We start from the raw sequence: 10,216 nt of genomic DNA on the forward strand, positions 1-10,216 counted from the left end.
GTGTGTGTGTGTGTGTGTGTGTGTGTGTGTGTGTGTGTGTGTGTTTAGAGGGGATTTTATACATCAACGCCTCTTTACAGGTCGTGGAGAGTGTAGATGCATAAAAAAAAAAAAGTAGTTCGAAGCCTTAAATTGACTCAAGTGATGTCTGAGGGTTGAAGACTATATGTTTTTTAAAATAAAAATAATCTGGGGGTTGGAAGAAGTGATCTTACCAGACCTCTGTAGACCTGGTTAAAGATTAATTTAGGCAAACTTCTTGTACTGCTTGTTTTTAAACATTTGAGATGTTTGGCTTCTTTTGTTTGATGGGGAAAAGGATGTTTATGTTTCATAAAGTAAGGCACTGAAAACCGTATTGATTTAGCATCAGTACAGACACTCGTATTGGGAAGTGCCACTCAGCTGTACTCCAAGCACGTTGCAGCTCCTAAGAATCAATAACCCAGTTTTTTTTATTTTCCCATGTTGTATTCTGTATTTCCAGACGGTGTGTGCAGTTCTCCTCTCCCCAAGTTTGCCACGTCTCCCAAACCTAACAACAGCTACATGTTCAAACGGGAACCTCCAGAGGGCTGTGAGAGGGTCAAAGTGTTTGAGGAGATGGTGTAAGTATTATTTTCATCTTACAATGTGTTTGTGGTTCACTCGCCATGTGTGAGCTGATTGTTGAAAGAAAGACAATAGATGCAGTTCACCGTTAAGAGGACAAAGCCGACGGGCTTATTTGCATTGTGGGTGGCAGGGTTGAGGGCATAACGGCTGTGTAGGATAAACAACTTGCATTTGATCAAAACAGTCTTGTAAATGGAAAATAAAAGGCAAAAGTATTGAGCTTGGCTTTTCTTCTTCGTCTTCAGTTCCGGCCGATCAAAAGGCTTCCCTCTCTTCTCGTGCCCTGACAAAAACAAGGTGAACTTCATTCCCAGAGGCTCCGCCTTCTGCCCCGTCAAACTCCTGTGCTCCTCCCTGTTCTCCCCCATCGCTCCCTCGCCCTGCTCCTTGGCCAACGACGGCCCGGGGCCTCAGGTGACTCCGACTCTGCCCACCGCACCACTAGCTACCTTTCCGGCCTCCGCCGACTGGAGCACCGACACGAGCACGGGCGTCAACGCAGACGACGGCACAGACGGCCAGAGCCCCGACACGGATGTGGGGAAAGACGGCTCAGCACAAGTACTCCTCACCAGCTAGTCCTCAGGTATTCACAGCCAAACCACCTGCAGCTGAAACACTACAGCGGCTCAGGTGGTATGGCTTTAAAAACAACAAAAAAAACACACAAAAAATATCCTTGCACTCCGTTAATCCTAACGTAAGCCAGCAGGGAGTGCCCAAGGTCTAGAAATGACAAACACAACGTAGGGTAATGGTACCAGCATCCTGCTGCACGAGCTTGATGGTTAAGTCTGGACAGAAATGACCAAACTGTGTCCTGGCCTTGGGCACCGCCTCCCTTCACCCATCGCTAACCTAGCTTTCTCCTCTGTACCGGGACAACACCCATAGCAAAAATACCGTTGCTTCCTTTAGCAAAGAGAAAAAGAACTGCTCAGATAATCTTGTTATGTGACACCGGCAGTTTTATCTAGAAAATCTTTCACCAGAGACGGCTGTGAGGTATCAGAGAAACATCTACTACTCATGTTATCTAACCAGCTTATTGGCTGTTCAGTGTTCAGCGTGCTAACATCTAAAGTACATATACGTAAGCTTTTTGACAGGATGGGAAATGCCAGATTCATGGATGTCACAGAGTCACAATGCATTGCCCCACGTTAACCACAATGTTTGCACTTGTTAAGACACGGCTCCCAATGATACCGGCCGTGGCCTATTTCTTTTTTATTTGTCTGTTTCAAAGTATTTGTCGTTGTGAAACCAGCAGTTGCTTGAGCGCTCCACCCAACGGGCTAACAAGCCGAGACCTAGATCTGCTTTTGTAGTCTGATCACTATTCATTAGCTCATCACTAAAGGCAAATGACAACTGTTTTTCTGAGACCAAATAACCAATCACAAAGCACACAACCCTCCCTTTGCCCTGTGGTAATGCTCCACACTACACAGAACAAGAACTCAGGTCATGTGGAATGTACTTGCTTGGACTATGTTGCCTTTCCCCAGTGTTTCTGACTTTCCAGTCTAGGGCAGAATGGTTTTATTTCCCTGGAGAGGGAGGTTATTACGGACTGAATCAACGATTGGTGTCGCACCTCGCGACGGATGACCTTTTAGCGTTAACCTGTTCAGGTTTAGAGTTTCAGGTGCTATGACGCATTCCAGAGATCGCTGTTGAATAGGTCAACCGTGAGTACTCGTGTTAGCGAAGCTAGCTACATAAGCTACACCCTCCCTAATTGAGACGTTGACATACATGTCATTTGTTTCTCCCCTTTTTATTGAATACGTACCAAAGCAGGCCTGTCACGTATTTGGGACACAAGAGGCACCGTTTTAGTGCCAGAAGTAGAATGTTTATGTGCATTTTGTTTAGTTGATAAACAGTTCAGCGCCTTATAAACACCGGTTCATAGTGATTCAAACACAGCCGATAATCACTGAACCAAACATAAGCACTTACTTGGAAGTGAGATGATAATCACTATTTATTTTTTATTTTTTAGACCAATTTGTAAGTCGAAACAATCAGAACTTAAGTGTGCAATTGATTTTTGTTTGACATAAAGCTACACTAAGAGTTTTTGTGTAACACAGTTTGGCTCAATATACAGATCCAACGAGATGCTCCCTGCATGAGCTGCATCACCGGAACGTACTAAAAAGTAAAACGTGACTTATTGAGACCATGTTGGCGTTGAATGGGAGAGTTAAACTAGTAAATGTTTCATTCCAAAACTTGCACACAGACAATAAGAACCGTATGCAAGACATTCCACACAAATGAAAAACTCTCCTCTGCTTGCAGCTCTAAGAGTTTCAATTAATAATTCTGATTATTTTTATTCACAAGCACATTGTGCAGTGCAGATATGGTTGCCATGTTTGGCAATGATGATTCAGTTCTCCTGTGTATTACGCATTTATATGCAGATCTTGTGTTTGTTTCTTTTTCTTTTTCAATAAAGAAAACAAAAAAAAGTCTCTTTGGATGTTATATAATCTTTTCGAAGGCCATAGACGGACGCAGCGACGAGTTAAACCAGTATTCAGAAGCATTTATATACACATAGGAGTCAAGGTAAGGCAATCCATGGATCTGCTTATGATTTAAATATTAACAAATGTCACATGGCTTCAACATCAAAAATAACACATGGCTAAATTCCAACAACATAAATTCACAATAAATATACTTAATAATTAATCAATTAATTATGAGGTTCTATAATGTTTTGTGATTAGATTAAGGAGTTTACTCTGAGAGAGAGAGAGGTGTGTATATATATATATATATATATATATATATATTTTTTTTTTTCCTCCAATTTATGCAGCATTGTAGTCAAAATCAGTTTAACATGATTGTATTAACATGACAACTTTCCAGTTATTTTCATTCTGAAAACTGCATATATTTCACATGAAAGCCAACAACGGAGCTAAATAAATACTAAAAAATATAATACACTGATTAAAAATCTCACATTGATATAAATGCATTGTTCATTCAATCACACTTTTACTGGGTAACATAAAACAAAGCATGCAACATGCACTAATACACTAATTAGCAAACGTTTAAAAGCATAAATCTTAAGTCAAATGTGGTGCGACAGTTTCCTATAATTCTGATCAGTGCTCGAAGTCTGTAACAGATCGATGGCAGAAATATATCTTGCGTTTATTTTTGAATATTTCTCCGAGGCTGCAGCAACTTTACCCCACATGTTTCGGTATTTAGTAAATATGAACTATCGCACCGTGATCTTTGTCATGTTTGCGTTCTTTCCGCTGTTGAGTTGTTTTGCCTGTGAGCAATCATCAGTAATGAGGATCAGGAATGAAGCATGAATGCTACTCGAGACTACAGATTTTCAAGGCAGCTAATGTCAAAGGCTTCTTCTTCCAGACTGGTACTGAGGTATCCACGCTAAGCATTGCATGTTTAACCCGAGTGAACGAGCTGACGGGCTTCATACGCTCCTCTTCTAAACGTTTCTCTTCTTTCTCAGTGGAAAGGTTGTCAGTGGGAACCTTTTCAGCAGAGTAATACTGCCAGCAAGAGAGAAGGTCCATCAGTTTCATGTAATAACAGCAACATTTCTCTTGTTATAACAATATGTCTCATTATAATATCATACTTTAATATATGTAATTTTATTGTTACTACGATTTTACTGTTATTACGACACTCGGTTTATCTTTGTATAAGATATTATAGTACAGGATGTCATTATATTAAAGGATATATATTGTTGTAACAAGAAGAAGAATTAATTATTAATCGGATTAACTTTCTGATTTATTATATAATTTTCCACCCAAAGATGTTAAGTTTACGACCAAATGGTAAATCAAATCGTCAAACTCTCAAATATATTTGGCATTTCTACTCGAATAACATTTGCTTTGTTTATGTTCTGATCTACTAATTGATTAATTGAAGTCGAAAGAGAAGACTGTGTTCGGCTCATGGTATTTTTCCTCTGGTCGCGCGGGGGAAGCTTTATTCTGCTGCACCCTCCAACAAAGGTAAAGATACCCCCATCGGATCACCACGACACTGAGGAAGAACTATGCGTTGTGGAGTTCGTGCTCTCTGCCGGTTTTGCCGACCGCGTCGGGATTGGAGAGGGGGTCCAAATCGGCAAACAGGTTGAACCACGCTGAGAGGTCTTTGGACATCCCCGCTTTCTCTGTTTAAAAAAAAAAAAAAAGTCAAGAAGAGTAAACTTAACTCAGACACACTGCCTAAAATATCCACCCCCCCACTTGTCCCGTAAAAGTCTGCCTGTGGCTGATATCCAGAATTATGAATGGAAACGACCCACAGATTCTTTGAAAGTACCCATAAACACAGGTTTACGTCTCATTGAATGAGTTGGTCTTTTTCTTTCAAGTCTTTTCATCTGTTTTGCTCGTTTGGCCCCGGACCTACCTTTCACTGCTGGCTTAGAGGGGTTCTGATTGGCTCCAGATGAGTGGTCCTTCGGCCGGGCGCCGGGCTGCGGAGCGATGCCGGCCCAATCTGAAATGTAGGACACAGATTTTAGATTTATATCGTCACACTCTTGCTACATACTTGCTGATGTGGAAGAATATTGTGTAATATAAAACACAAACGAGCAAGAATCCAAACGTGTATCACGGCAAAATCCCACGTGATGTTATTAGTGGTTTATTAGACGCAGGCCAGAAGTTGCAATAGCAACTTTTGAGGTTTTGTTTCAGGCAAATTTATTTTTGCTTTCATCCTTTTGTGCATCTAGAAAAACCAGTATGAAGCAGCACTAAATGCCAGCAGGAGAACACTGGAATGTGCTGTTTATATTGCATTTAGTAACAATTTATGCTCCAAATACAGGCTTAAAGTACTAAATAGACTCTTGGATCTGTTGGATATTGTTTGTACATTATGATGCTTCAGCAACAGCATCCAAACTAGTGGTACTTTTTTTTTTTCTCTATTTTTTTTTTTAATCCCCCCCCCCCCCCCCCAAATTGAAATTTTCTGCATGTCCAGATGTTTAAGCAGAAATTCATTCATTATTTTATACAAGAAAATCCTTTCGAACTGTTTAGTGTAACAGCTTTAGTTTAAAGGCTTTGGATGTGACTACAGCTTCACATCTTATTGGATGCATCTGAATGTGCTTGACTCTGAGGATTTGGGGATTTTCCTCCACAAAGATTTGTTATAGCTTTATTTTACATTCTTGGTCTCGAGCCATTTTTCTTTCGATCCAGCTGTTTGGGCCGTATGGTCGAGATCATTCAAGATTTCTGACTCTGGACCAGATTCCTTCCAGGATTTTGGTCAGATGGATGTTGTGACCTTTGGTCTCTCTTTCTCTCTGTGCCCATTGGATGTCTCTTGCAGGAGTCACTTTTTTTTCCATCACCAGAATCTCTGCCGTTCCTCCTGCAAGATCAGTCAAAAAACCTGGTATTTAAGTTCCCAGATCAGCCTCTTGAATGAGCTTCTTCCTGCTCAGTCTCCCAGACTAGTTTCATGAGCATGTCATGAAAGTGTGCAGCACTCTTTCCATATGTAGTGGTTTAACAACATCAAAATGAATTTGAGTGTCGATCGGTAGGTGCGAGTTTTGAGCTGCCAAACGTTATTTTGCACTCACAAGTCAGTCCCTGCCCGTGTGCGCTCCTCATGCACTCACTGACCGACTACAGCTTGAATTGGCTTTATGCTCATTCGGTGCTTCACAAAGTTCTGTGCATTCACGCCGCTGTGATTGAATTCTGTTGACGGCTCTTGGGGCAACATATGGTGATGGTTTATGCTCTGTCGTCCTGAAATATGGACTTTAAGCTGTAATACCAATTAAACTCAAGCAGGTTGAATATGTTCTGACGGAACCGATTGATCAGGCCCGAGTGTGCTTGACCAGCTGGACCCTCAGCCTCCCTTTCAAAACTCATCTCCATCTCGCCTGCCACGGATCCCATTGAACTGTTCTCATTCCAGACTTCTTTTTGTCAGCTTTATCGTTTTACTGAGGAAACGCATCCTGTAGTTTTTCATGTCTTGATGCCTTTTATAGCGGAGCTACTCAACCCTCCAAGCTGGAAACGGACAAAATCAACACAACCAGATGAGGTGCTAGCAGCTAGTGCCCAGACGAAATGGAAAGTAGTTGGCAATTACCTCCTGGTAAATCTAATTGCTGTGTTATTATACCCTCCTTCTATTACATTGACAGCCGTGGGTTTTATAAATGGTTTTAAAGCCACTTCTCTCTCTGTGTGGTCGAGTAGTTTTTTGCATTTGTTAATGCACTCATTCATGGAAAAACAATGCAAGTTATTTTTTAGTTTTCAGGCGTATTAATTCCACCTGAGTGCTTAATTAAATTAGTATTATAATTGTGGCTTATTTAGATGTTTTTAGCGAAAAGAGAATGGTGGAAACCTCAAGTGGTCTAATTTTTGACACAAAAAGCTTAATATATTGAAAACAAAAGAGCATTTTGCACATATCTACCATTTCTCTGGTTCACTCTAGTCTGGCTCACACAAAAGCGCACACAGACGAGTATGTTCTGACCTGAGAGGGAAGACTGTTGATTATTGAAGCTCTGCTCAAACAGATGAGACGGTAGAAAGAAGGAGCTTTCCATTTGGTGGGCCTCCGCCGGTCTACCCGACGCGGCGCTCGTTCCCTCCTCGGCGTCTCCGAACACTTCCGTCCACTCTCTGGAGAAGTCGCCCTCGTCCACAGACATGCTGCCCAGGATCTCGTTCAGTAAGGCCATGCTGTCCCTCTCCTCCCCCTCTAGCTCTGGATAGGCAGAGAGATGATCCTCATTACCTACAATGATCAGGCAAAGTGATCAGAGGACTGAAACAGTAGCGCATCATTACACCGTAACACTTCAGAATGTTACTGATGATTTGGTAGCTTATGTTTGTCTCATTCTCCCAAATACTTCACATTTTTATTCAACTGATTTGAAGTTATTCTACATTTCTTTGCTTTGCTTTTGTAAATGGTAGCTATAGGTGTTAAAGGAGTTTCTAAATGCAGTTTATTTCCATTATACTATAATAACATATTGTATTTTACCTTCTCTGGTCGTATCGCTGGTGTTTTCATTTACTAGTGAGATGAGTCTGTAGATATGACAAACGGAAGATCAGTTGTCACTCAAACATAAAGCAGCAGCTGTGTAGAAATACTGTTTGTATTCAGTCCGGACTGGTTGAGTGTTCATAAACATAATCTCTGTTTTCACCGTTGGCATGCACGTGTTTGGTCTACCTGCATGAGACAAGATCTAGACGAGATAACTCACTGGTCGTCTGTGCTCTCGGCTTTCTTTCCATCGTCGGCCTCTGCTTTAATTTTCTTCTTCCCTTTCTTCTTCGCCAGCTTGTCCATGGGGCCTTGTAAGGTCTGAAAGAACAACCGAGTCACTGATTATAGTTATTGGCCGATTCTCAAGATGGAGAACTACTTCAGATCTCATCTGTGCAGGTCGAGAGGCTCTCTGACCTTAAGAGCGGAGAACTCATAATGCTGACAGCCCTTGAAGCTCTCATGAATGGCCGCCATAGTGTGGGATGTCTTCTCCCAGAAGTGCAAAAGTGTCGTCTGTAACAGCGGAAACGAGCAGAGGCCACATGTTCAGCCGGTCACGGTTAAAGTCACATCGGTTCATTTGTCTCCTCGCCCGGTCCGACAGTTAAAATCTCCATGCAGTGTCTTCGTTCAATGGCGTGTATGCAAATGACTGAAGTTCATTATACCTGATATGTGGTTAAAACGTGAGAGAGGAGGTTGCAGCGACTGGCTCCCAGCAGGTCCACCTTCTGGCAGACGTCATTCTTCAGCTTGTCAAAGCTTGTTTTGGTCGTGCGCACCTGGGCCTGAACCTGAGAGATTTATATGAAGGATAAGAAAATGTCCCAACTGAAGATAAGCAGCCAGTATTATGTGTCGCACGGGTTTAAACGGGGGACACAAACACTGGAGTTCACTTTTGTGCACGTGTCGGCAGAAAAGAGCATGCTGGGTTCTTGATTAGTACAATATATCAATTGACCTACAGTCTGTGGTGTGTTCTGCCCTCTAGTGGCATCATGTTGTAACAGTTGTGGCGCTTGTGTGGCCTTAGGCATTGCAGCAAATATTGGCTTAAACAATTTAGTTACTCATTTAGTTGATGATATTCTGAAAATCTTGATATGAAAATATCTTTAGGTATGAAGCAATAAGACGTCTCTTTCGTGCTCAACAATGTCTGCTGTGAAAAAGCTCAACTTGTCTGACCTAAGGGATTCTGCCGACTTGTACTGTGTGACGGACAAACCTTGCGAAATTTCTCCATCTGTTTGTGAGTGTCTGGATCCAGCTCCTGCGACGCGTCCTTCATCCAGAGCAGCGCCCCGCGGTACTCGGTCCTGGACTGCTCCATCCGGTTCACCGTCAGCCACGTGTCTGAGATCGCCCGGTAGCGAAATGTTTCGACCTCCTGGTACAAACGGCACAGAGGTTTCCTCAGAGCCAATCTGTACAGGGATGAAGAGTTAAATTAGGTATTAAGATCCTGCATGCGACAAGTTTGGCGTCATCATTACCACACAATGTTACTGGAACATAAACTATGTTGGCGTTAAAACCTCTTCTGAACTTTGTAGTACATAATACAGTTTGCGATCACTTGCGTCCATGAGTGAGTGTGCACCTCTGAGTCTGTCCACGGCTAATCTCACATTCTGCTGCAGCAAACTGCACAATATTTTGGGTGGCCACTAATGGCTGCATGCTAAAGGACCTCTCGAGGTTGTGGTGACTCACATTTTCTCAAAACACCTTTTAAATACTTGTTTTATTCTGCCATTGACTGCCTGCTTACTCCTCGCTCACCACTCTTAACCGCTAGTGAGAACATGTATGTTGCATGTAACCTTTGTTGGGAGGAGAAGCAGAGTGCTTTCCCTGTGGCCTGCATGATCTTTCCAGCCCTGGTTTTATCCTGCGAGCCCTGGGAGCGCAGGAAACGACCCAGTTCATTCTCCTCCTGGGAGAGATCTGCATAGTAGAGATCATAGCAAAAGATGGACATTTATGTGGACTCTGTGGACAGTTCATACTTTTTTTTATTATTCGTTTTATTTTTCCACCAAATACTTACAGCAGATCCTCCTCTGGTACTGCTCGATGACCTTTAGCAGCTCCATGCATGTTCTCTGGATGGAGTGGAAGACCTGCAGAGTAGAAAGTCACAATGTTATCATTGTGGAAGTTATTATCAGTTAATAAGACCTGTTATGTAATACACTGCCTGAATATTTTGAGTTATTTTCAAGAAGATAAATAAGAGATATCCAAGTCTATGTGACGCGACACTAAAGCCTTTACGAGGTAAAAATAGAAGAGTCTAAATGTCAGATCTAAGCTGTAAAACAAGCTCTGATCCTGCATGTTAATATCCAGTTATCTAGATGTTTATTGTGGCCCCGGCCTAAAGTAAGGCTGGATGTTCCAGCTTTTATGAGGTATTGATTTCACCCATTAAATTCACTTCACTCCTGAAATGGAGGCATGGATGACGGGGGGGGGGGGGGGGGGGGGG

General features: G+C 42.2%; 2 protein-coding genes across 8 annotated transcripts in view; one reads left to right on the forward strand and one right to left on the reverse strand.

Moving 5' to 3' along the window:
* Positions 1–3,844, forward strand: part of glcci1b (glucocorticoid induced 1b) — a 20,429-nt gene extending 16,585 nt beyond the window's left edge. For all 4 annotated transcript variants that reach the window (XM_031867321.1, XM_031867323.1, XM_031867324.1 and 1 more), the window contains exons 8-9: positions 488–608; positions 861–3,844. In XM_031867321.1, the coding sequence (XP_031723181.1) occupies positions 488–608; positions 861–1,194 (455 nt within the window). In that variant the 3' untranslated portion in view covers positions 1,195–3,844. The remainder of the gene's footprint in view (positions 1–487; positions 609–860) is intronic.
* Positions 3,164–10,216, reverse strand: part of ica1 (islet cell autoantigen 1) — an 8,852-nt gene continuing 1,799 nt past the window's right edge. For 2 of the 4 annotated variants that reach the window (XM_031867317.1, XM_031867320.1), the window contains 10 exons: positions 9,776–9,848; positions 9,549–9,672; positions 8,951–9,149; positions 8,388–8,513; positions 8,134–8,232; positions 7,934–8,034; positions 7,705–7,751; positions 7,186–7,419; positions 5,062–5,151; positions 3,164–4,819 (listed from right to left, as the gene is read on the reverse strand). In XM_031867317.1, the coding sequence (XP_031723177.1) occupies positions 4,698–4,819; positions 5,062–5,151; positions 7,186–7,419; positions 7,705–7,751; positions 7,934–8,034; positions 8,134–8,232; positions 8,388–8,513; positions 8,951–9,149; positions 9,549–9,672; positions 9,776–9,848 (1,215 nt within the window). In that variant the 3' untranslated portion in view covers positions 3,164–4,697. Of the gene's footprint in view, positions 4,820–5,061; positions 5,152–7,185; positions 7,450–7,704; positions 7,752–7,933; positions 8,035–8,133; positions 8,233–8,387; positions 8,514–8,950; positions 9,150–9,548; positions 9,673–9,775; positions 9,849–10,216 lie in introns of all 4 variants that reach the window. The other 2 variants (XM_031867316.1, XM_031867319.1) reach the window with 1 other exon arrangement.

The sequence above is a fragment of the Anarrhichthys ocellatus genome, unplaced genomic scaffold (assembly GCF_004355925.1).
Source record: "Anarrhichthys ocellatus isolate YVR2014 unplaced genomic scaffold, GSC_Weel_1.0 scaffold39, whole genome shotgun sequence".
NCBI lineage: Eukaryota > Metazoa > Chordata > Actinopteri > Perciformes > Anarhichadidae > Anarrhichthys > Anarrhichthys ocellatus.